Raw genomic sequence first — 26,684 nt, 5'->3', positions numbered from 1 at the left:
ACAGCGCTGATGCTATTTCCTAGAATGGACAGACACCGTCCCCCACCCTGAAGACAGCCTTCCCTGAGCTGTCCTCGATGGCCTCCCTCCTCCTGCTCTAGCAGGAGGAAGAAGCCTCGGGGAGAAAAGGCCAAGGAAGGGACTGGGTCCTGGGAGAGGAGGAGGCAGGTGAGGAGCAGGGATCTGTAAGCAGGAGCCAGGCCTACCTGCCCACCTGTGCAGAGGCCTGAGCCTGCTCAGGGGTGCTGCAGAGGACTGAAGGGATGCAGCCCAGGCAAGAGAACAGGGCATGATGAGCGCAGGCCAGAGCCCGGGAGTCACGAGGCCTGGGTTCCAGGGCCTGCTCTGCCTGTAAGGCCCTGCCAGCTCTGGGCCTTGGTGCCCTCAAGACACTGGTCACATTAAAATCTCTCAGGCTACTCTTCTCCTGGGGGGTGGGGGGAGCTGTATAGAGCAAAATGGCTCAGGAACACTGGTAAAAATAAATGAAGTGCAAGGACAGGGGAGGGAGAGCTTGAGAGGGTAGAGAGCACAGAACCACGAGGGCTGGTGGCCTGAGGCAGGTTCCTGAAGAGGCAGTGGACACCCTGGTGTGGGAAGGATGCTCCCTGAACATTCCTGCATGGAGAACAGCCTTGCAAAGGCTCAGGGACAGGACCAGTGTCAGGGAAGAGGAGTCTGGATGTGACTGAGCTGGAAAGTCCCTGGAGGTCGGTGGCAGGGGCAGCCGTGGTCAGAGCAGCGTGAGGTGGGCGCATGAAGGAAGGAGGAGTGAATGAAGGAGTGGCAAGCAGGGCGAGGGATGGTGTGGAACAGGAAAACCTGCGGATTCAATGGCAGATTAGGGAGGGCAGAGGGCAGGGCCTATTCTCTGGGTACCGTGGGTCCCTCCAGAAAGGCCTGTTGCATGTTTTCCCAGGGGTGAAGGGGATCCCAGCCCCCTTCCCAACCCCAATGCTGCCCCTCATTACAATCCCACGTGGTGAGAGGCAGAAGCACAACCAGAAATGTTCCAGCAAAAAAAAAGACACAATGGTTCTTGGCAAACTTTTTTGGCTAGAACATTTCCAGCTGGGCTCCAGGCACATCCGCCGTCCACCCTTTCCTTGGCTGGCCTCTGGTCCCCCTGCCCCACTGTACTTGGCTCTCCTCTGAGCCCTCCTCTTCATCATCATGTGACAGAGCACCAGCAGGCTCCCCCCAGCCAGCCCCCTACCCTCTTGATCCCCTCCCCACCTTGAGGACCAGGACTCACCATTTCCTTCAGGCCCTCGGGCTGCCCGGGACTGGGTGTGAACTTAGGTCCCCATGTGGTCTTAAGAGAACAGTGCCATGACCTCCAGTGGTGTGCATGATAGTGGTAGAGGGTGGTGTTTGGCCACATGCGGTGGAGGCTTCCATTAAGGGAGGAGAGTTATGCAGAGGAGGGGAGGACCATAACCCCCTACGGCATCTTAACAGCACCGGGGCAGAAGGTCCTGTGCCCAGGAAGAGGGTTACCCAGTGGGCCCTGCCCCTTGCTCAGCAGTGCATTCCAAGTACCATGTTAGAAGAGGGGTCAAGGTCTCCCACCCCTGTGCCACAGGTCCAGGGTGGGTGATGGCGCTTCTTACCCCAGCCTATGCTCACATAGAGCCTGAAGATCCGTTGCTCAGAGAAGACCGAGAAGGCCAGCAGTGTGTACAGGTACACGCCTTCCACCAAGAGCCAGTAGTAATTGGCTGCCACACAGTACTGCATGAGCAGAAACACCAGGCGGCAACTCAGAGAGTCCTGGGGGTAGAAGAAGGGTGTCGTGGGGACAACAGCTCTGCCCTCTGCCTCTCTTGATACCACTCCCCATCCTGCTCCAGCCACTATCCTGCCATGGTTAATGCAGAAGGAGAGAGCTCACATCTCTGGCTAGGGCTAGTGCTAAGGACTTTATCTGCTTTAGCTCATTGAATCCTCACTATCCTGATTGGAAGAAAGTAATGTATCCCCCTGCAGGTGAGAAGTAAGTGACTTCTCACCTATTTCTCAGCCTCAGAGAAGTAAGTGACTTGCCTAAAAGTGTACAGATAGTAAGTGACAGAGCTGACATTCAAACTCAAGTGTGTCTCCAAAGACTACTCTTTTGTGTCAGACTGAGAATTCCCTAGGGCAGTGTCTCCTCCCTTAGACTGGGGGCTCCCCAAGGTAGACTGCCTCTCTCAGCAGACTGGAGGGTCCCAAGGCGAACTGCCTCTCCCATCAGACTGGGGGCTCCCGAAGGGCCAGGACTGTTCAGCTCTTGCCTTCTCCTGTCCCAGGCCTGTCTAGGGTGGCAGAGGCAGGCCTCCTCCAACCGCCCATCCCTCCTGAGGCGGTCCTGGATGCACCACACACCTGGTAGGAGAGGAGCCCATCCCACTGGTGCTGCTGGGCAGCCGTGCTATACATCCACTTCAGGGCTGCGTCCTTGATGAAGACGGACAATGCTCGCAAGATGAAGGATGCAAACAGATTCAGGTGGATGTAGTTCCGGGTGCAGTGCAGGTGTCTGAGGGAGAAAGCAGGGCCTTTCCCTGGCAAGGCAGCCAACAGTTCTGCTCTACAACCCCAGGCTCTCAAGCTAACACACACATCAAGCATGTTTCCAGCCCTGGGACTGTGCGTGTGTCTTCTTCTATGAATACCCTTCTTCCTCCTCATCTTGAAAATCCTTCTGTCCCACTCGAATCCTGCCTCTCCATGAAGGCTTCCGCTATGCAGTCACTGCCCCCTCCCATCCACATTCTATCCTTCTCTCTGCAGCATCTCCTTTTACACAAAGTCTTGCATAACCAAAGAGATTTATGCATGAGGATCAGTTTCCCCAGTGGGAACACTGCTTCTTCATGACAGGGCCCACATCCTAAATGCCTCACAGAGGCAGAGCAGGACTAGGCACTTGGTAGGAATTCAGAAACTATTGGATAGAGTTTTAATATCTTTTCATGTGAAAATGTGTAGCAAATTGAAAGTACAGGGGCATTTCTTAACCTAATAAAGGCTATTTACCTAACCAGGAGCAAATATCAATCTTAACTGAGAAACTGTGGGAGCATTTCCTTTGAAATCAGGAACAAAATAAGGATGTCTGTTATCACTGCTTCTAATCAACATTGTAACTACAGATCCTGCCCACTATAATAAGGCAAGGGAAAAATGTACAAGAATCAGAAGTAAACAAAACAGTTATTATTTGTAGATGGTAGATTATCTTCAAAGAAAATTCAAGAAATCTATGGACAAATTATTAGAACTAATAAGACAGTTTAGCAAGGTTGCTGATAAGTATGTTTGTATATGCCTGCGTTAAAAAAATTTAAAAGTAAATGTTTAAAAATAATTCTTTTGCAATATTTTTAATTAACTAGCTTGAAATGAGTCTAACAGAAGATAGGTAAGATCTCGATGGAGAATTTTATAAATCTTGCTTAAAATCATTAGCGAAGACTTAAATTAGTGGGAGATAGATACATCACATTCACAGATAGACTCGCTACCTTAAAGGAGTCAAATCTCTCCGTATTCATAAAAATTCTACCTCATTTTTAAAGTAGAACTTTAAAAACTTATAAAGAAGAGCCAGGGCTAAGAATATTCCAGACACTCCTAAAGAATCACAGAGGAGGAGATTTTGCTATATGATTTCTAGTAAATCTACAGTAGTTAAGGCACCATGGTATTGGGACGGGGAAAGATAAACAGCCTAACAGAAAAAAACTGTAGGTGACTGAAACCAACCCATACATACGTGGAGCCTTGCTGCATGGAATGGCAGTCATTGCAAACCAAGGGGGAAGGAAAGGCTATCAATAAATGGTACTCAGGCAGCTAATTCCACATACAGAAAAAAAATGAAATCCTTTATTTATATCATACGCAAATATGAATTCCAAGCAGATCAAAGAACCACAAGGAAGAGCAAAACTCTGAAACTTACAGAAAATATAGACGGCCATCTTTATGACACTAGGGCAAGGAAAGATTTCTCTTTCTTTCTTTCTTTCTTTTTTTTTTTTGAGATGGAATCTTGCTCTGTCGCCCAAGCTGGAGTGCAGTGACGTGATCTCGGCTCACTGCAGCCTCCACCTCCTGGGTTCAAGCGATTCTCCTGCCTCAGCCTCCTGAGTAGCTGGGATTACAGGCGGGTGCCACCATGCTCAGCTAATTTTTTGTATTTTTAGTAGAGATGGGGTTCCACTGTGTTAGCCAGGATGGTCTCGATCTCCTGACCTTGTGATCCACCCACCTCAGCCTCCCAAAGTGCTGGGATTACAGGCATGAGCCACCGCACCCAGCCAAGGAAAGATTTCTTAATAAGACTGTCCAGAATTTGTTCTTTGGAAAAAATGAATAATTTTAAACCAATCAATAAAATTAACTGTTATCAACTGGTTAATCTTTATTGATAAATTTTATTTATCAATACTAAATTGATAAACTTTATTCCATTAAAATGAAGAACTTCTGTGCATAAAAAACCATAAAATGAGTGAAAAAATAAGCCACAGACTAAAGAGAGGGTAAATCCTGGATAAGTATCCAGAATATATAATGAATATGTAAAATAGAAAAGAAAAATCCAAATAAGCCGATGAAAAAGTAAGCAAAGGATATGAAAAAGCAACTCACAGAATAAATCATGAAAAAAAATGCTTGATCTCTTTGGGAATCTGGAATATGCAAATTAAAATCATAAGGCAATTTCACATACTTCAGGTTAGCAACAATTAAGTCTGAAGACACTAAATATTGGTGAGAAGGCTAGACAAAGGAAGCTCTCTTTTATTACTGATGAGAGGGTAAACTGGTGTGACCACTGTGAAGAACAACTTAACATAGTAAAATTGCGAAAGCAGGTGGTAGTCAGACCTGGCAATTCTACTCCTAGGTATATGCCCCAGAGAAACGCACAAGTAAGAATGTACATTGCACCCAACATTTGTAATTCAGAAAGAAAAAAAGAGAACAACTCAAATGTCCATTAAAAGGTTGACAGATACACTGTGCTGTATTATACAATGGAATATGGAATGGTGGTTAAAAATCCACAAAACAGGACTACTCGTGTCAATGTGAATGAATCTCACACAAACATAATGTTGGACCAAAAAATTATAGAAAAATATTTCTATGATTTGAATGTTGTGTTCCTCCAAAATTCATGATAAAGCTTAATCCTTAATGCAATGATAGTATTAAGAGGTGAAGCCTCCAGAAGATGATTAGATCATGAGGGCTCTGCTCTCAAGAATGGGATTAGCGTCCTTATAAAAGAGGCCTACGTGAGTTTGTGAGCCCTTTTTGCCCTTTTGCCTTCTGTGATGTGAGGGCATAGTGTTCACTCCTTCCCCACCATGTGAGGACGCAGTGAGAAGACACCATCTCAGAAGCAGAGAGCAAGCCCTTACTAGACATCAAACCCACTGGTGCCTTGATCTTGGGCTTCCCACCCTCTAAATTATGAGAAATAAATTTCTATTATTCAAAAATTACCCAGTCTAAGGTATTTTGTTATAACAGCAGGCACAGACTAAGATAGAAATTGGTACCGAGAGTGGGGAGTCATGTAACAAATACCTAAAAATGTAGAAGTAGCTTGGGAACTGGGTGGTGGGCTAGAAAAAAGTCTATATTTCCACAAATGGGCCATACAAGGTGATTCTGGTGAGAGCTCAGAAGAAGATGAGAGCTATGTAGAAAATTTCAATCTTTTTTTTTTTTTTGAGACAGAGTCTCGCTCTGTCGCCCAGGCTGGAGTGCAGTGGCATGATCTCTGCTCACTGCAAGCTCCGCCTCCCAGGTTCACGCCATTCTCCTGCCTCAGCCTCCCTAGTAGCTGGGACTACAGGCGCCCGCCACCGCACCCAGCTAATTTTTTGTATTTTTAGTAGAGACAGGGTTTCACCATGCTAGCCAGGATGGTCTCGATCTCCTGACCTCATGATCCACCTGCCTCGGCCTCCCAAAGTGCTGGGATTACAGGCGTGAGCCACTGCGCCCGGCCAAAAATTTCAATCTTCACAGAGATTATCTAAGTGGTTGTGAACATAATAATGGTAGAAATATGAACAGTAAAGGCCATTCTGATGAGGTCTGAGATAGAAATGAGGAGCATGTCACTGGAGACCAGAGGAAATGCCATCTTTTTGTTACAAAGTGGCAAATAACTTGGCTGAATTGTGTCTATGTCCAAGTGTTTCATGGGAGCAAAGACTTATGAGCAATGAAATAGAATATTTGGTGGAAGAAATCTCTAAGCAAAGTATTGAGGGTACAGCATGGCTGCCCTTGACTGCTTATAGCAAAATATGAGAAGAGAGAAATGAAAGATGAAATTTATAATCAAAAGAGAAGGAGAACTTAAAGATTTGGAAAATTTTCAGTCTGACCATATTGTAAAGAATGCAAAAGCATGTTCAGGAGACAATACCAAGGGTGTGGCCAAGTGAACATTTAATAAAATTAGTATGGGTAGAGGAAAGCCAGGTGCCATTCATCCAGAAAATGGAAGAATGACCCTGAATGCACTTCAGAGATCTTTTAGGTCCAGATGTCAGGGCCTTGAGAGCAGAACAGTTTTGGGGGAGGAGCCCAGGACATTGTGAGGCATTGGAAGTCACTGCCCAGGGCCACCTCCCGTCTCTGCTCCCTACACTTGGGTGCAGTGCTCCTTGGCTACCCTAGCTGTGGCTCAAGTGGGCCCAGGTATAACTCAGGCCGTCCCTCTGGAGGACGTAGCAGTAAACCTCGGCAGTGTTCACGTGGTGCTAACTCTACAGACACACAGAGTGCATGAGCTGTAGGGAACATAGCTACTTCTTTGAAATCCAGGAAGACCTAGATTTCAAAGGATATCCTGGAGAGCCTCAGGGCCCAGGCAGAGTGGAGGTTTCTAATAAATCTATAGTAGTTAAGGCACAGGTGCGGGGCCACTACAGAGAGTCCTGACTAGGGCAATGACTAGCAGAGTCATGGGGGGCAAGATTCTCCTCCAAGACCCCAGACTGGTAGAGCCACCAGCACACAACTCCAGCCTGTGAGAGCTGCCACATGAGCTGAACCCAGCAAAGCTGTGCGAGTGGGGCTTCGGGGAGACTTGGGGACCCAACTCCCACCTCCATATCAGGAAGGCAGGACACTGAGTCAAAGAAGATTATTCTCAAGCTTTAAGATTTAATGTTGTTTGTCCCATTAAGTCTGGATTTACTTGGGACCAGTTACTCCTTTCTTCCTTCCTATTTCTCCCTTTTTTATTTGAATTTTAATTCTTTATTTTTTTCCAGATAAAAAAATAAACAATTGTATTTATTTAATGGTCTCTTACATCGGTCAGGCTCGTCTCCAATCTCTGGCCTCAAGCAGGCTTCCCATTTTAGCCTCTCAATTAGCTAGGATTACAGGCATGAGCCACCACACGCAGACCTATTGCTCCCTTTTGAAATGAGAATGTCTGTCCTATGAAATGAGAATGCCTGCCACAACATTTCATTTTGGAAGCACATAACTTCAGTGATTTCATAAGTTCACAGCTAGAGAGAAATTTCCTTCAGGAGGAATCATCCCTTGAGTCTCACACATACCTGATTTAAATAATATTTAGATGAGACTTTGGACTTAGACTTTAAAGTTAATGCTGGGATGAATTAAGACTTTGGAGCCATTGGGATTAAATGAATGTATTTTGTATGTGAGGAGGACAGGAATTTTGGGGGGCCAGGGGCAGAATGCTATGGTTTGAATGTTGTGTCACTCCAAAATTCATGTTGAAACTTAGTCCCCAAGGCAATAGTATGAAAAGGTGAAGTCTTTAGGTGATTAGGTTGATGAAGGCTCTGCCCTCACGCATGGGATTAGTACCTCTTATAAGGTACCTGAGGGTGTTTGTGAGAGCTTTTCACCCATTTGCCCTTCTGCCATGTGAGGACACAGTGAGAAGGTGCCATCTTGGAAAGAGAGGACAAGCACTTACTAGACATGGAATCTGCTGGTGCCTTGATCTTGGACTTCACAGCCTTCAGAATTGTGAGGAATATATTTCTGTTATTTAGAAATTACCCAGTCTAAGGTATTTTGCTATAGCAGCAGGAAAAGACTAAGACAAATTTGTTCAATACACTATTAAAAATACACAGAACCTTGCTATATATTTCTATAGCTACTCACAAATGTGGTAAAAGTACAAGGAAATGTGTCGGAATTAAAAGAGGCACATTCAGGGCTTACCTCTGATGGGTGTAGGGCAGGGAGAGGGATGGGATCAGAGAGGGTTACCCAGAGAAGTGTAACTATGGGACATGTTATTTCTTAGGCTGGATGGTGTGTGCATGAGTGATCATAGTATCAGTCACTGCATTTTTGAATCACTGGAATAATTCATAATAAAAGAGGAGAATATTCATTGAGTGAATGCATTTATTGAGCACCGTGTGCCCAGGACTGTGCCAGGTGCTTTGAAGGTAGGAGAGGGAATGCCACCTCTCCTGCTCTTGCTGCCTGGTGTCCTGAGGTCTCATTCTCTCAGAATCCCTTCCCTCTTTGAACCCAGTCCCCCTGGCCCCCCTTCTCCAAGTGCAGAGGAGTAGGAAGAACCTGGTACTCTGTTCCCAGCTCCTAGTTTGGAAGGAACGTCTCATCTAGGTTAGATCTAAGGAGAAACTTTTCCACTGGGGCTGAAAAGCTCCAAAGGGAGGAGGATCTCTAATCCCCAAGATCTTTTCTAAAATCATACTGAATTTTTGGTTATTAAAGTTACACATGTTCATTGGAGAAGATCTCCTGGGATTTTCCGTAATCCCATCACCAACGGTTAAGGTTTTGAGGGTGGTGGTGCATGCGTGTTATTTTTGTTCTTTTTTGCAGTACATACGCACACTTTTACACCATGGAGACTAGACCAAGAACACAGTATCACATCCTGTGTTTTCAACCTCATATTCTACGGTCAGGGCTCTGTAGAGAGCTCTTGAGAGAAGGACGAATGTGCTGCACTGTTGCTTTGATTTGGTGTTGGGCTGCTTCATTCCTCTATCTGGGGGAGTTAGGATGAAGCAGCCCCCTCCCGGGGTCCGGGCCACCTTACCTGAAGCCGAGGAGGATCACAGAGGCGATAACCAGAGCAGAGAAGGAGAGTGCGTAGCCCACCGTGTAGATGATGTAGAGGAACAGGAGCTGCTCCTCCGGGGAGCTCTGTGGCACACGGGGGACATACGTGTACATGGGCAGCCCATGGCCCTCTTCCCACAATCTTCCTTCCCATGGGACAGAGGCAGAGCTGGGGCCCCAAGTCAGGACTCACTGGGGATACCAAGACCAAGAAAGAGAATAACCGTAACCTACGGCGATGGTTCTTGGATATCTTGGGCCCTGTTCCAAGGCCAGAGAGGTGAATACACACCACCTTTGTCCAGAAAGCATGGTGTGCAAAGCCCCCAGAGGCAAGGAGATGGATGAAATGACCACAGATGCCCCCATCAAAGCCAAGGGTCTTTGCTCCAGTGAAGTGCTCCAAGACATGGCTCCCCGCTCCCTGGCTCAGAACCCCGCCTCAACTCACTCTCTCCCCTCGCTTGGACTCCTCGCACTCCGACAAGTCCCTCCAGGGCAGGCTGGAGTTGTCCTTCTGCAGCCAGAGGCCTTCAGCTGTGCAGAACCGGTACACGTGGCCCTGCGGCACTGGGGTGGGGAGACCTGGCCCTGAGCCTCAGCCCAGAATAGGGCAGCCTGCCCAGTGCTAGATGCCCCCCTTCCTCCCCATTCTGAGGGCTATCCCTGCTCCCCCAGAATGGACTACTCTGAGTTAGTGACATCCTTTTCCCTTCTTTACACACAAACACACACACACACACACCTGGACCTTCCTCCCCTGACATATACGCTGTTGGTCCAGGGACAGGACAGGGGGTCACCAAGGCAGGGGCTCCTCAGCTCCACCCTCAGCCCTGCCTCTCGGCAACCCTAGGACACAGTTTAATGAATTCATGTCTTTGAGATGACAGGAGTTTAGCTCAGTTCCATGTCCCTGCCTCCAGCCTCAAATCACACTACTGACAAGGTCTGGCACTGACCAGCAGCAGCCGTGCCTGCCCCGCAGTCACTCACTATTTCTGATTTTTAGGACTCAGCGCCCACCTCCCTCCCACACTCCTTGGGGAGAGCAGACCCTGGGAACAAGGTTGGCACTGAGTTCCCAAGAGAAGGGAAGGAAGACAGAGCACTGATCTGAGAGAGAGAGAGACACAGCCCTGCCCATAAGAAGTTCTAATCTGATGGAGGAGACACAGACCTACCTGCAAGGACCCCCTGGTCTAAAAGGAGTACACGGCCTCATGGTCATATGCAGCCTCGGCCTTTGGAGATCCCCCATAGAAAAAGGGAATACCCAGCTCCTACCTTCACATAGACTCTAATTATAGGTTGGAAATGGAGATAGCACTTGGAGAGAGGAAAGGGATCCAGCCCCCGTCCTCAGGGAGCTCCCCTGTCTGAGGATGGTGGCACCGTCCCTGTCTTCAGAGAATCAAGACTCACACAGAAAAAACAAAAAAGACCTGAGAAAGGAAGAGCATAGATGGAAACTAACAGAGATCAAACACAGGCCCTGCAGAGGTGAGGCGGGGCATTGCCTGTGCCCATTCACATCCCAGCAGAGGCTGTCCCCCACCATGCCCCATGTCCACCTACCAGGGAGATGGCTGGCCTGTGGCATCAGGTTTGATGTGAGGATGATAGAGGCCACTGCTTACTTGCGTCCAGGAGGAAATGGTTCATTCCTGGCCTCTCTGTAGGGGAACTTAAGTTTGACACCAGGGCCAATGAACTTGGGACAAAAGGGCACAGTGAGAGGGTGGGAGGATACTGACCTGTAGGAAGAACAGGGGGACCAAGGAGAGAAGCTGCAGCCAGGACAAACTTTAAAAGAGTTCAACATTCTAAAAGACTAGAAGATTTTAAAGACCAGTTTTCCCAGCTGTGGGAGGAAGGAGGGAGTGAAGGCCAGAGAATGGAGAAGGCACCAGAGGCCCACTGGGGGCAGTGGCTGCTCAGTGTTCATGTGGAGAGACAGCAGTCAGAACTGGGTCTCGGCTGGGTGTGGTGGCTCATGCCTGTAATCCTAGCACTTTGGGAGGCCGAGGTGGGTGGATTGCCTCAGCTCAAGAGTTCGAGACCAGCCTGGGCAACATGGCGAAACCCCATCTCTACTAAAAATGCAAAAAATTAGCCAGGTATGGTGGCGTGCGCCTGTAGTCCCAGCTACTCAGGAAGCTGAGGCACGAAAATCACTTGAACTTGGGAGGACGAGGTGGTAGTGAGTTAAGATCAAGCCACTGTACTCCAGCCTAGGCGACAGAGTGAGACTCTGCCTCAAAAAAAAAAAAAAAAAGAACTGAGTCTCCTGAGGCTTCATTAATGTGGTGTGTGTGTGTGTGTGTGTGTGTGTGTGTGTGTGTGTGTGTGTTATGTGTCTGTGTGTGTGAGTGTGTGAGATGGGGACTGTGGCAGCCCCAGGGCGTGACCCTCAGGGGTGCAGGACAGGGGCAACAATCTAGTCTGGGAGTTCTATTTTTCACCCCAGCAAAAAATGTGGCAGGGACAACTTTACTGCAGAGTCCGGTGACAGCCTCTTCTAGCACTGCCTCTTCCAAGCCTCTTCCAAGGCCTGCCAATGGACCTTGCCCTCCCCTAACCCTGATCCCAGACACCAGGACAGCCTCCCTGCTCTTTCTTCTCCTCCTTCCCAGCTCCTTTCCCAAACAAACCCTGAACCAGGTCCCCCTTCAAGACACAGAAATTATCTGGTAACACAGTGGGGCAAGTCAGCTTGCAGCATGACTCCTTCTGGAAGAACCTGCATTTTAAAAGATACTTCACCTGGGAGAAAAACAAAAACCTGAAAATCTAACGGTGAAACTGACAGCAGTGGGAACGATGGTGTTCCAATACCCTTCGAACGCATTTATGAACAAAATCAGGTGTACCCCCAACGGCAGAGAAGGGGAGGCACGTGGTCTGATTTTAGCAACGCGAAGGGCCCCTCTCAAGCCCCCAAATGCCTCTCTTATCTGCTGCATGGATGCCTGAGATTCTTCACTGGGGCCAAGTCTTCTGATGTGAGGCAAAATCAGTGTTCTCCTGTAGATACCCACAAAAGCAGTGATGGGGACCTGAGCTGACTCCATGCGGAATGAGATGGTGTCAGTGCCTGCACTAGCAGCCTGCTTTGATGGGAGGAAATGGGGAGAAAGGAAGAAGGTTGAGGGACCAGAGAAAAGAAGACACAGCCATGGAACCACAGGCACACAAACCATCTAAAGACCCACATACCCAGGACTCAGCCTGCAACTGTGTGATGCTAGTAAGACGCACTTCCCACAGCTGGCACAGGGCCTGGCATACAGTAGGCACTGCCTTGTTGCAGGTTCCTTCACAACATGCTCCTTACTTGCTCTTTCCATAGGCTGTGCCTTCACAGAATCAGTTTTTGAACACCTACTGTACACCTGACACCTTTGGACATTAGAACCACCTTTCAAGGTAGGAACAGTTAGTCCCATTGTACATATGAAGAAACTGAGCCTCTGAGAAGCCAAACAGCTTGCCTAAGATCATCAACTAGAAAGTAGCAGAGTCAAGACTAAAATCCGCCAGCTCTTTGCCTCCAGAGGTCCCAAGTTAGCAGCCAAACTTGCTGTTAATAGGAAAGAATGTGGCATGTGCCATTCTCCTCTGCCCTTCCTCTGGGCTCAGATTTCTCAACATTCAGTCTCCTCCCAGCAGGCCCCCTTGCCAGTGTGGATCCCCGGCCGCTGTACCATTCCTGCTCCCTCTGTTCAGAGCCAGTTGGGAGGGTGGGGAGGTGGTGTGTGCACAGATGTGTGCATTACTGGCACAGAGTCAAAGGATCACTGTGTCCCTCGCTCAGTGAGCCTGTGCAAGTGCATCTGTCAATTACCCTTCATTAGCATCAAATATTAAAAGCCAGGCTGGTTCCTGGCTGGGCCCATGATCCCCAGATGCCCACCTTGGCTGGAGGTGGGGTGGGTCAGGGCATAGCCCTACTTATCAACCCAGCTTTATCTGACTTGGGAGGAGCTGGTAAATCACAGCCAGGGATTTGGCTCAAGGCTTGTCAACACAGGGAGGCAGCAGGGCAGCCACATGCCAGGAGGCCCAGGGATATTTCATTAAGCCAGACCCTGCTGCTGGAAATAAAACCCCCAATTAAACACTTCCCCTCCCGGAAGCTGCTGCGGCGCCTGTAATCAAGCTAACAGCCGCACTTCCACGTGGATGCTGGCACTCAGGGCTGTGGAGAGCTGCTCATGAATCCATTAGCTCCTGTACCCTGGCAACGAGGTGGCCAGCAAGGACTACTGGGCCCCCATTTTACAGATGCAGAAGCTGAGACTCAGAGACGTCAGGCACAGGGCCTCCCCAAGGGAGTGAGGTGAGCGTCAAAGGCCAGGCTCGAAATGAAGGCATCAGCTCAAGGCCAGGGTGAAGGGTACTGTAGAGCATCAGGGCTTAGGAGAAGGAGCTCAGGTTCTGAACCACACAGACTCAAGTTCAAATCCTGGTTCGGCCTTCAACCAGCTGTGGGATGTTGAGCATGTCCCTTCACATCCTCAGGCCTCAGTTTCCTTATCTGTACAATGGGAAGCATAATGACTTCCCAGAAGATAAAGCACGTGAAGTGCCTGGTACATAGTAGACCTTTGAAACATCCTCCCCCATGCCAGTTTCTTGAAGGGGCACTCGTTCGCTGAGGCTGGAGATGGAGCTTGTGACACCACTTCAGCCAGAACTCCTCTGGGGACAAGCCTGGGCCTCAGTTTCCCCTTGGCAACCCCAGGCTGTCGTAAAACCCCCCAGGCTCCACATTACTCAGGGGAGGTACCTGCCAGAGTTTCCAAGAACTGTGAGTTATAGGTTATTTTTAAAGCATTTTATGACTCTCATATAATTAGAACTAAGCTAACAAACAGGTCGGGATCAGGAGGAGGTGTAGCTAATGAGGCTGGAATGATTTGTAACAAGCAGATCAGCTGTTTGTGGGTAAACGAGGCTGCTGAAGGGCCCTCGGGCGGCCAACAGGCTCTCTGAAGCCACTTCAGCCTTCTCCTCCCAGTCTCGTTTGTACCAGCCATTTCCTTTGAACATCTTCTGTCTTTGACTCATCTGCTCCTGCTCTCTCTGCACGATCCTGAGACCCAAGTTCTCAATTGGAGGGGTCAGAATTCAAGGGCTTGGCTGGCTTCTCCAGGACACTGCGTTGTTCCGAGGCCCGCGGCCTGGCCCCATGTCCAGGGTGCTGCTTGGAACCCTCACTCCTTGGAGGAGCTTCCTTTTCCCTTCTGCATCTGCCTGTTCTTTCACGTCTGGACCCAGTGTCACCTGTCCCTGGAAGCCTTCCTAATGCCGCCACACTCCTGGCAGAAGGGGTGGCTCTGGCCTCCCTCAGTACCACTGCCTGGGCTGCTGAGCCGACCTTCAGCTCCATGGAGGGGGGTTACCCCTTCTCCCCAACGCACACACTCACACACCTCTAAGGTCTCAGTGGCATCCCTAGCTCCTAACACAACCCAGCTCAGGGGTCTGGTGATTGTTTTGACTTTTGCTGTTTCTCAGATCACCACTCCTCTGCTCCATTCTGAACTCTAGAAGCCTGAGCCATGGGACAGCACCCCTCGGCTTCCCTGGCCTCTGTTGGGTTGGGCCAGTGGGAGGCATTGGCAGAAGATGGAAGGGCAGAGGGAGAGAGAGGCTGGGTGTTCTCCCCTGCTCCCTCCCTGCCTTGATTTGAAGTCTGCCAGTGACTTTGTCCCCTCTGTGGCCACAGCCCTGCTGGGTAGCTTCTCCACTGTAGCCCAGCTGTCATGGGGACCCCCCAGCCCCATTCTTGTCCCTTACTTCTCAGGTCTAGGGGTGCTCAAGCTTTCCATTGTTGTAGTCCCTGGTGCTTTATATGCCTTATTGGTCCCTTTACCTTGCCAGCCTCTGAAAATGACCCCTCCCCAACATTAAATTCTCTCCAAATTGCCAACTGAGCATGTTTTCTGCCAGGACCCTGCCTGAGATAACTCGCTTCCTTCTCCTTGACACCAGGGCACACTGTGACGTTTCTCCACAGGCTACTCGCTTGATCAGCCCAAGAAAGCTCCAGAACTGTCCCCTTCTTCAGAACTGCTCCCACACACCTGGGTGGGGGTCAGGGAAGCCCCCGCTGCCAACCTTTGCCAAGGAAAGCTCCAGAACAGGCCAGAGACAGCAATTACGCAGCTTGAGCCTGTGGTAGTTGTCTCTGAGCATCCGTAACTCAGGGAGTGAGGAGAGGGCAGCAGAGTCACTGATTCCGAGTGTCAAAAAAGGGAGTAAATTAGCCTGGTGAGTGGCGGGGGGACGGGGTGGGGGAAAGGCTGGCAGGGGGCCTGTGCAGTGGCCGTTATCTTCATGGAGAAAGCAATAAAACCATGTTCGCTCATAAACGGGCACCACCAGGACCTATTTCCTGCTCAAATAAAATTAAAGGTGATGGATGGAGCTGCAAGCGGCAGGCAGAGCTGGGGGCGGCTTAGTGCTGAGTGATGGGCCCTGTCCTACGCCTGGCTCCCTGGGGTCTAGAGGCCCAGCAGACGCTGGCCAAGCTGCCAGTCTCAAATCTATGGGAGGCAGAGAAAGTGTGTGTACTGCAGGAAGTCAGGGAGGTATGTAGGGAGGTGGGAAAAATTAACAGCTACCATTTCTCAAGGCCCTGTGGTCCTCCCAACACCCATGTCACTTGGCTCTATACCATCTCCCAGATGAGTCAACCAAGGCACAGAGAGGTCTGGCAACTTGCTCCTGCTCACACGGCTAGTCAGCAGAACCACCAGATTGCAGAGTTCATAGGAGAGGGCAGACAGCTCATCCCTGTCCCTAGAGGTGTGCCCAGACAGCAGAGGACATCCAGACCACTCACCTGTCTCCAGGCCAGAGCCACATGCAAGGGCACACACACACACCCCCAAGGAAGACTTTGGTGTAGCAATTAGCCACACTGACTCTAAACCAAGCTTCTGGGTCGCCCACTAATGGCTGTGTGAGCTTGCAAAAGTCACTGAGCACCTCTGTGCCTCAGTTTCTCCATCTGAAAATGGGAGGGTAATCAGAGTACTTGCCTCAGAGGGTTGTGAGGATGAAAAGAGTGTAGCACAGAAAGTGCTTCCAACAGGCAGTACTGGAGAAGGCAGGCCACTGATGGGCCCAGGCTCCTGCCTCCTTCTAGGCCCAGGCTCTCCCTGCTCCTTGGGGAGAGGTGAGTGTACTGTGAGTGTGGACAAGGAGACAGCACTTTTAGGAGACCTGCCTGGGCCTCATCTGACTTCAGTCCCACGTGCCAAGGTGAAGCTTACATTGGGCCCCACCAGGCCACCTCCTCCAGGAAGACACCTGGCTTCCCCAGAGCATAACCTCATGCCCGCACTTGCTTCTGGGCCAGTTGCTGCTTGGGCTCCGGCCCCTTCAAGGTGTGATGATAGGAGCATGAATTGGATTCAAATCCTGGCTCTGCCATTGACCACGTCATTTGGAACAAGTGACTTAAACTTTTTGTGCTTCAGTTTCCTCATCTGTACAGCAGGCATAACCACAGGGTAGTTATAAAGTCCTGCTTTTAGGGCAGGACTTGGCACACAGTAGGTACTCAATAAATGCTGGCTATGATGACGATGATGATGGTGATGGTGATGATGATGATGATGATGATAGGGAAATATCTTTTCTCCCCTTATGGAGACTGGGAGCTCCTTGCCATGAGGGTGCTTGTCTCCTGTTATCCCCCACAGTGCCTGGGTGAAACTGGGCTCAGCAAGGGAGGCTGGGATAGATAGGGGGGCACATTAACTAACCCTCCAGTCAGGGATCCTCTTGCAGCCTCTGCAAATCTCTGTACCCCCAATGAAATGACCTTCCCACCTACCCAGTCACATCTTCCCCAGTACAAGGTCCCCCTTGCAGGCAGGAGTGAGCTGAGGAGAGCTGAGTCTGGTGGGGTTTCTCACCCCACCAATGCCCTGATCACTTCTCCCAGTGAACCTCTAAAGAGTGAGGAAGTAGCTAAATGTCACTGCCAGGTATGGGCCACCTGCATACACATATCATACATACATGTATACACACAGCAGACACCCTGGGTAGCTTCCCTCCCCGCAAGAGTCTGTCCCCACCCAGCTCTTTTCCTGACTACTGGATTGGAAGGGGTCGCGTTTCTCTTCAGACACTTACTTTCCCTTCCCCACACACCTGCCAGCACTGGCCTCACGCCCAGACCCAGGTGGTACCTCAGGCCATCATGAAACTTATCACTACTGACTGCTTCCCTCACCCCAGGAAAGGCAGGCGGACCACTCACTAGGAGGCCTAAAGACATTCTGGGTGGGGAGGGCTGTGTCTCAGAGGAAAGGAAGCAGCATCTTGACCCCAGCCTCCTCGATACAGGGGACTGTGGGGGAGGGAGCTCACCACTGCTGACCCAGGGCAGGTACCAGGTCGGGGAGGGGGCTCACCACTGCTGGCCCAGGGCAGGTACCAGGGGCAGCTGACATTCACGAACGAGCCTGGCTCCCCATCTGGCCAGCAGGCGTATTCATCGAAGGTTCGGTTGCAGAACAAGTCTGGGAGCAGAAAGAACACTCTCTGAGTCCCTGCTTGTGACTGGCCATGGCCCTTTCCCTCCCTTCCCCAAGACCCCTCCCCTCCTCGGAGGCTGCATGCCACTAACCTCTGCTGAATGCTTACTGTATGCTAAGCACTTTCCCCACCCAGCAAGAGCCAAGCAGGGGCACTTGCCACTTATCAGTGGCAGGACCTTGAGCAAGTAACTTAATGTCTGTTTCCTGATCTGTAAAACAGGAGTATTTCCAGCCCCATAGGGTTTTGTGGGATCAAGACTGTATGCTACATAGATAATGGAACATAGTACGTGCTCAATGAACAATCCCTATGGGCCTATTCTTAAATTGCACTTCACAGATTAGAGGGAAATGTTAGCTTACCTTCCTTCTGATCTCACTTAAGATAACCTTCTTTAGGTCATGTGTTATAATTACAGTCAGGATTTCAACCTAGGCCCAGCGGGCTCCAATCCTGTGCTCTTTAAACCACCTTGTGAACTCCCTGAAACATTTATTCCTATAAATATGTTTGTGGAGCCCTCAGTCCATGCACAGGCTGGGAGGTGCTGAGGACAAAAATGGAAAGGCCCAGTGCCTGCTCTGAGAGGCTCTAGCTGGGGGGCTGGCCGGGGGTGCAGGGAAGGACACACAGATAAGACAGCTAAGACAGAAATAAGACAGCAACCCCAAAGCAGACTACAGCAAACGAGTAAGGGCCAAATGATGGCAGAAGTCCTGGGGAAGATTTTCTGGAGGAGGCAATGCTTCCGTGGACTTTGAAGAAAAGGAAGATTTTGGTCGGCAGAAAGGAAGGTATCCAGGTGAAGGAGTAGCTTGGACAATGAGATGAAGGCAGAGGGCAGGGGTGGCATCCTATAGAGGCAAATGGCTCCCAGCCATGGACGTTGAGTTCATCAAAGTCCTCCAGAAGTTGGTTGGGTGGGGAGCACTAAAGGTGGGGAGCCCACGTGGACTCACCTGTGGCGGGAGGTGGATCCTCAGTCAGGGAGCGCTGGCACTGGCGTCGGTATTCTCGCCATTTCTGCACCGTCTCCCAGAGGGACACAGTGGCACCCTGGGGGGAAGGCATATATGGGAGGCCTGTGGGTTCAGCCAGCCCCTCTCCTGCCCCCTCACCCCCTAACACACTTGGTTTCTCGATCTCCATGAAACCTCAAAGCCCCAAACTCTGCCAGGCATCAGCCACCTCTGAAAGAGAGTGAGAATAAGTCACTGCCACCCAGGGGCCCCAGGTGGATGGTTTGACATCTTCATTCCTCCCAGGGTGCATAGCTTGATGTGTCACAAGCACCCAGCAAATGTCTGCTAAATTGATGCTTTTGGGGAGGTGGGTGGGTGAAGGAGGAAAGGAGCGTGTGTGTCTCATTTGTGGTCTCTGATCTCACTTAGGAGAGAGACTTTCTGAGGGCCCAGGACTCTAAGCTCCTTCTGGCACCTAGTCAGCCTGCCTGAGGGCTTCTTGCACTTTCAACCATTCTAGAAGAAGACACACAGGCCAGAGTGGGAGAGGAACTGAATCAAGGGTGCACAGCCCCCCCAGGAAGCAGAGTTAAGGCTAGAATCTGGAGTCCTTCAGATCAGTGACCATGGTAGAATATCGCAAGTTGTGCGGGGGCCGGGGAGAGTAGTGGCATTCAGGGCTACAGAGAGCTGGGATGTCCGCCATTAGCATTCCTCCTCCAAAATGCACTCACTTACAGATGCACTCAACACAGCCCTCCCCCACCCCCCCGTGCTCCCCTCTGACACAGCAACCAAATCTCATATTCAACCCAGCTTCTATCCACCCAAAGGAAAAGTCCTGAGGACATGAGGTGAAGGGGTCAGGGAGGTTCCAGAACACTGAAGTCACACGTGCAATGGGAGGGATCCCTCTCACCTGTGAGTAGGGAGAGCTGAGCCTCCACTTCCAGTGAGGTCACTGAAATGGCTTTTCAGCACACAGACCCAAACAGACCCATCCCACTGAGAATCCACCATTCCTTCTGAGTGTTTTTGTGCACTTCCTTCAGCTATGTCTTGGGGTTGTCGTTCTTTTTAGTTTTTTCCTGAACAGCCTTAAAAATTATAAATATTCGTCCTTTAGAGGCTGCAGATGCTGAAATGACCCGAGAGCCCCACGTATAAAATGTAGGACCCATACATAATTTAAAACAACATTTTGCTTTTTGAAGTCACAAAAATGTCCACGTGTGCTGAAATTAAAATAGCTTCTTTTTAGAAGCTTGCCCCCTTGCCTTGTAGCGTGCTGGGCACATGCTGGATCCGGTCTCGGGTTCTAGTTGGCTTATCACACACCTCCCTGAGAGACTTGGGTTGCCTTGCTCACCCCTTGCTGCCTCGGAGGCCCCATGGAAGGGCCCAGCTCACTTTAAGCCCCAGCAGCATCCTTGGCATAAGTGTGCCAAGGCCGCAGGGGCTACCCTGAAGGACAGAGCTCTTCTGAGGGCAAAGGTCAACCGTATTTGCTTGGGGAAAAAAAGAACAAGAAATCAAACATAACAGCTGCAAAGGTGGTGTCCATGATATTAGCCACAGCTGAGGAGGTGGCACAGTTTTCATCAGAGCAAGTCCTGGTGGATCAACCCCCACCGCCCCGTTTCCCTTCTCCCTTCTTCCCTCTTCTCCGGGTAAAGGGCTCTTCCATGCTGCCCCTAAATGCAGCAGCTGCTGGGGGTGGAGGGCAGAGAGACGGAGAAATCCCCCTTGGTTTCTGTTTCTAGAATGAAAGCAGACCACACACAAGGTCACTGCTGGGAACTGGGGCAGAAGGTGTGTCTGGGGCAGGCAGAGAGGCTATGGAAGCCATTTCTTCCCAGAGGCGGGGGGAGGGGTTAACGACAGCTCCATGAAGGCCAATCTGGCCTCCTGCACCCCAGGGCAGTGCTGTCACCTACTCTGAGCAGAGCTGTGGACATAAAACTATATTCAGACTGGGGCTTCCTGAGGACAGGGCTGTGTCTCCCCTCAGACTGGAGCTTCCTGAGGACGGGGCTGTGGCTCCCCCTTAGGTGACGGATTCCTGACAGTAAGAGTATCTTGTCCCCTCCCTACACCAGATCAGGGTTTCTAAATACCTTCGAGCCTTCATCCCACCCCTGCGGGCACACACACACAGTGCAAACTACCCAGACTTCTGGCCTCTCCCACGCCTCGTATTTACAGAAACCATAACTGTGCCAGGTTCTGGGTGGTAGTGGGTGGAGGGGAATGCAGGGAGTATAAAGGTGACTGCAGGAGCCCTGCCTGAGAGAGTCTTCAGGCTACTCAGGGGGCAATGCTTTACAGGACAAGTGACATAACAGGGAAGGCAGTGGGTGAAAGTGTTCACAGAGTGGTTGGGGCAGGGTTCAGTGCAGACTCAAGAGGCCTGAGGGATTGGGGACTGTGAGGTGGGGCTGGGGTGAAGGGGGTTGGAGGCAGACTGGGCTAGCAAGGAGGAGGGCGGGCACTTCAGCAGGAGGGCACATCAGGGAAAAGGTACAAAGGTGGGGACATCAGTGCTCCGGAGAGCAGAGGAGAGCTGTGGACTGTTATCAGGAGGATTTTTTGGGGCAGGGAGAGACTGGTGGCAGGCCCTGGGACAGATGGGAGGTTCTGGTCTGGGGAAAGACTGGGTAAATGAGGCTGGGCCCACCCAGTGCCATAGGGCCTGGGTGCCCAGGTAACATAGTGGAGGCTGAACAACCCTGGCCTTGGGCTCAGATCTGGGCCTGGACCTGGCTCACCCAGACATTAGGTTTGCAACCGAGTGCAAGAGTTGTATGTTTTAGGCTCAGCTTACACTTGTGCAAAAGGGAACAGCAGCCCCTCCCCCATGGGATGGCTGTGGGGACTGAGTTAATGCTTAGGATGGTGGGCACATGGAGAAGGCTCAGTCAGTGGCAGCAATCCCCATGATTTCTACTGTTTAGTGGAAAGGGCAGAGTGGGAGGGAGTGACCAGGCTTCCTGGGGACTGGGGCCCCACCCCTTGCTCACTTCTAGGATCGACATATTCCCAGAAAGAGGAAATGAATATATGTTCATGTCCAGTGACCAATCATTCTGCTTACTTTGTGAGATCTTCCAGCAGTAACCACAGCCAATGGCAAAGTGAAGCAGGGAGGAGGCTTTGGACCCCATGCCCTGTGAGGAGGGGCAAGGCCCTGCCCACCAGTGTCCCCCACTCCTCCATTTCATCCTCCCACAACATAAGTCCCTGCTGCAAGCCTGACAAGGTGGGGCTGTGGGTTCTGGGGAGCGGGGAGGATGCAATCCAGATGTCCCTGTCCCTCACAAGGCAGCAGAGCTGACCAGGAGAGCAAAGCAGCAGTCAGAGGGGGTCTAAAGGGCCATGGGAAGGGCAGGATGGCAGTTTCTAGAATCAAGACTTGACAGGCTTCATGGGATCTCTCTGAGGTGGATGAAGGCACGTGGAGACGACACCTGGGTTGGAGGTTACAAGAAGGAAGGGGAATCCCTCAGATTCAGGCGTTTTTGGAGGAAGCAGGAGACAGGAAAGAGGACACCAGGAGGGAGTGGTGTGGTCTACAGGAAGGAGCACTGGACAGCAATTTACTAGTTCTTGGTCTAAATCCCAGCTCTGTTAATGCAGGACTGTGGGACACGCTTTATCTTTTAGGACCTCAGTTTCCTCATCAGTTGCCAGTTCTGCCGTCCATAAAATGGGCATATCATTCTTCTCAGACTGCACAGATCCAACAAGATAAAGCAGGTGAAAATCTTTGTGACTTCTCAAGCCCTGTACAAGCAGGCAGCGTTGGAAGGAAGGACAGCAGAGAAGGAAGCAGGTGGAGTGGAAGCCCCCGGGGTGGTGGGCTTTCCAACACCCCAGGAAGGGGCTCCCTCTCCAAACACTGGCTGCCAATCTGAAAGGCACTCCTATTTCTCAGTGCGAATAAGTGTATCAGATTCTTTCTTTCTCTGGGGACCATTTTGGTGACGGGAAGGAGGTGGCACAGAGGTGGGAGACATGCAGGAAGGCCTCTCAGAAGGAGGAAGGAGGGATTCCAACTCAAATTTCTGGAGTGCCCCAACTAAGTCCAGCCCTTCAGGTTCCCTGGCATCTCCTCCCAGGACCCCAACCTCCCTCCTCTGTGTCACCTCCCAGAAGTCAAATCACCCCTTCCATCAACAGACCCCTGTCTCTTTGACCGCCCCTTGTTTTTGTTTGTTTCTTTCTTTCTTTTCAAAAGCTCGGAGCTTACAATCCATTTTTTTCCCTAAGGGCTTTAGATATCTGAACGAAAGGACAGGAAAAGGAATACTACACACATGTTCTTACAGCCACAAAAACCCCCACGTGGACACGCTGTCTCACGCATCATCACACACGCCCCCAAGCACATTCCCAATACTGAGACACTGACACAGACTCTCTCCCACCACACACAATCACTCACAGACTGCCAGGTACACAGTCACATGCTGAGACACTGTCCCCAACACACACACACACACACACACACACAGAGGAACACACAGACACTCTCACATGCACACTATCTCTCCTGCACATATAGACACACACTAGTCGACACCCATTCACACACCAAGATGCCCCCCCCCCCCACACACACACACAGACCCTCCCACAGACACAGTATCACATGCAGGGTCACAAACACATAGACACTGTCAGATGTACAGTTGCATGCTGAGATGTTGCACACATGGGGACTCATTCCCACACAGACTGTTACACACAGGGTCACTCACACATACCTGGGAACTGGGGGCTTATATAGCCCACTCCCTGCTCCCACTGGTCTGTCTCAGACTACCTGTCTGTATCTCTGTCCCCTCCTCCAACCACCACCACCACCACCACACACACATAGGAATTTTCCTAGGGACAGGCTGCAGCTGAGGAAGCCTGTTTTGCCTTGGTGCAAGGCATTCGAGGGCAGGATGTGGTTTCTTGGTTGCTCCTGCCCCAGCCCCCAGCCTGGGTCCTGTCCAGGAGGAAACCCAGCTTAGAACAATGTCTGCACTGATCAAGGCTCAGCCCTGGACTCCATCTGCCATTCACCAGAGTACAGAGACCCAGGGTCTCCAACAGCCCCTCTCTCATACTATCCTGCAGCCCTGGAAAACACTTCTGGATCCCCAAGGACAAATGGGTCAGTTCTCCCATTTGACTAAAGTGGCTAAAGTTGCCATTTCAGGGGCCAGTGTCTCAATCCCCTCCATAACCCTATGTGATAGAGCTTATGATCCTTATTTACAGATAAGGACATGTATTGGGGATAACCAAGTGTCCAACTCAAGATCACCAGCTAATAGCAGACCCTATATTTGAATCCAGTTGTGTCTGATTTTAACTTTGAGTGTCAAAGGCTTGCCTGTCTCCGCAGTAGGCCCGCTCCCTCACCAGGGTATTGGAGAGGTAAGGACCAGGGTAGGGAAGTGAGCCTTCCCAGCAGCAATGAAAGAGTAGCCTAGGGCACCTTCTTCAGAAGTCAACTCAGCCATCCCCCTACCTGCAGGGATGCTGTTTCCAGCAGTGAGCAGCTCACTCTCAGAGGTCTCCCTTCAGTCCCGTCTGAGTAGGAGGTGTTAGGTCAAGAGCCCAGCCCTTCACCCCTTTCTCTTCCCTGCTCCTGAACTGCTGGGCTACTTTATACAGGGGATCCTCTTTTTCTGAGCTTTCATCCCTCCATCAGCAACATGAGGGGAGTAACTCTAACCCTTTTGACTGTATAGACAGAAAACAAAATGCAAAATACACTATTTTTTAGTATTATAAGCACGCATGATGTTGTGTCATAATTGTTGCAATCTATCCTTAACACCTCCTGTGACTCAGATCTCTGTGGCAGCTCAGTTTCCCATGACAAGAGCACCCCCTCAAAGCTCCCCTCCCTGCTAGGACCTGTCCCCTCCTATCCTTCTCTACCACCCCAATCCTGTTATGCCCCCAGGATGCCCAGCTTTTGCCTTAGGCCTGGGGCTAAGGAGTAAAATCGGATCAGAGGAAAGTGCGAGTTCAGGAGCCTGACACTTCTGGGAATAAGGCCTCTGGGAAGACAGCTCACAGAAACTTTCCTCTTCCCTTTGCTTTCTTCCCTTCATTCAAACCAGACCTGTAAACCTGGCCTGGAGGAGGATGGAACCAGGAAGCACAGCCTCCACCCCTATCCCAACCCAGTCCGTAAGAGGGGGGAACGATGGGCAAGAACCACGTCTTGGGTCTGCAGCCCTGGCCCCTGAAAGATCCCAGCCGCACCAGGAAAACCAAGGCCTGGCTGGGGGCGCTGTGGGGAAGGTGTCTTGGAAGGGGGAGGGTGTCTCCTGGGGCTCAGGACAGCAGCTGGGCTGGGGAACAGGGGTAGGGAGACGATGCGCCTGGAAAATAATCTGGGGGCTGAAAAATGTGCTGGCATCTTAGCTGAGAGGTATGTCTGTCCACATCTGGGGTTTCAGCCGAGGTGGAGTCTGCCCTCACCAAGGCAATGGTTCTGGGACAAACTTCAAGGTTCGTTCAGGTCCACTCCCCACAGATCTCAGTTCTTTAGGTCTGGGGGTAGCAGTGGGAGGTGATAGGAAGAACCTGTTTCCTGACCCAGGACAGGCCACCCAAGTCTATGTCTCCTCTCTGCTCAAGCAAGTCCCAGCATCTTTGGACAGCTCCCCTCTTCAAAAGCAGCTGACCACTGTCCCTAGCCCAGGAGCCCAGGGCAGGAAAAGCAACAACGGCAAGAGAGGGGCTGCGGGGGTCCACCTGTGGCCTGCTCTCTGGTGGCACCAAGGAGCCCAGGTGTTCTTGCCTGTCCCAGTATGCCTTCTCTTGGGGCCTGCTGTCAGTGCAGGATGAGAATGGGAGGTCAGCAGAGTGGGTGAGTGGGGGCGCCTGGCTGCTTCCAGGGGGGCACTGAGCCTTCTGCCTGTTTGCTACAGAGGCTGGTAGGGGACGGGGGGTAGGTTCCATCTGGGAGGTCACTGGGAAGGACAAGCTGCCACCGCAGGGCCCCAGGAGCCATGAATCAAAGGCTGTGCTGGGGGCTGATGAGAAAGGGAGAGGAGCCGGGTCTCCGAACCCTGGCCCTCTCAGCTCCTCCCAGGGCCTTCTCAGGGTCTTTGAGCAGGTGGATTGTCTGGGGAGGCACTGCGGGAGAGGGGTCTGGGTCAGACTGTGGGGCAGAGGGAGTCCGGGAGGATGCCGGGCTGTGCCAGGGCCGCTGACACGGTTTAGAAGGAGTTGGGAAAGTGCTGGGGAGAAAGGAGAAGCGGAGCAGAAGTCAGCGCAGGGCGGCCGCGGGGCAGCGGATGCCCGGGCAGAGGGACCCGGGTGGCGAGGAAGAGGGTGCCTCGCTGGGGTTGGGGGGAATCCTCTGTAGTCCAAGCCCTCACCTGGGCCTTCCAGCCCAGGGGCACCAACTCTCCAGTCCCTACTCCCCCCGAGGCTTTCGGATGCCCCCGCCAGCGGTCTCGGAGTTTCGTTCAAGTCCCGGGGCCCTCCACCAGGACACTGCGCCTGCAGCCCGCAGAGCCACCCCCCTTCCCCGGTGTCGTCGGGGTCCCTGGGTCTCACCTGGGGGCGGGGGCCGGCCCTGCCCACCATCCCGAGCAGCAGCAGCGCAAGGCGCAGCGGGCCGGGGGCGCCGGCCATGGCGGGGAGTTCAGGACTGGGCCATCGCTGCCACCTGCGGAACCGCGTGCGGAGACTGATCCCGGGCGGGTGGCGGGCGGCAGGCGGCGGGGGAGGAGCCGGCGAGGGGCCGCCCTGCCCGCGGGAGGGGCCTGGCAGGGTCCCGGTTCTTCCGGCCGCCAGAGACCCCTGGGCCCGCCCCGCCGCACCCCTCTGCCGGTCCCGGGCCGGGAGATAGTGGGCACTGCGCTCCGAGCGAGAGCGGCTGGGAATCAGAAAGCGCAGGAAGCAGCCACCAGCTCTGAGCGCCGACAGTGCGCCTGGCCGGCTTTCAGCGACAGGCCAGGCCCTCCTCCCACCCTGGCACCCCGGACCTCCTCCCCGGTCTCCCAGCTGAGGAAAGCCACAGCA

At 51.7% G+C, this 26,684-nt stretch overlaps 1 protein-coding gene across 1 annotated transcript in view; it reads right to left on the bottom strand.

The window, feature by feature from the left end:
* Positions 1-26,344, bottom strand: part of GLP1R (glucagon like peptide 1 receptor) — a 42,283-nt gene extending 15,939 nt beyond the window's left edge. The window contains exons 1-7 of the mRNA XM_055390328.2: positions 26,217-26,344; positions 18,639-18,735; positions 17,553-17,660; positions 9,566-9,684; positions 9,092-9,198; positions 2,368-2,521; positions 1,614-1,773 (exon numbers count right to left, since the gene is read on the bottom strand). Of these exons, the coding sequence (XP_055246303.1) occupies positions 1,614-1,773; positions 2,368-2,521; positions 9,092-9,198; positions 9,566-9,684; positions 17,553-17,660; positions 18,639-18,735; positions 26,217-26,294 (823 nt within the window). The 5' untranslated portion in view covers positions 26,295-26,344. The remainder of the gene's footprint in view (positions 1-1,613; positions 1,774-2,367; positions 2,522-9,091; positions 9,199-9,565; positions 9,685-17,552; positions 17,661-18,638; positions 18,736-26,216) is intronic.
* Between the last annotated feature and the right edge of the window lie 340 nt (positions 26,345-26,684).

The sequence above is a fragment of the Gorilla gorilla genome, chromosome 5, assembly GCF_029281585.2.
Source record: "Gorilla gorilla gorilla isolate KB3781 chromosome 5, NHGRI_mGorGor1-v2.1_pri, whole genome shotgun sequence".
NCBI classification, from domain to species: Eukaryota; Metazoa; Chordata; class Mammalia; order Primates; family Hominidae; genus Gorilla; species Gorilla gorilla.
This window is presented reverse-complemented; position numbering and strand designations above follow the sequence as displayed.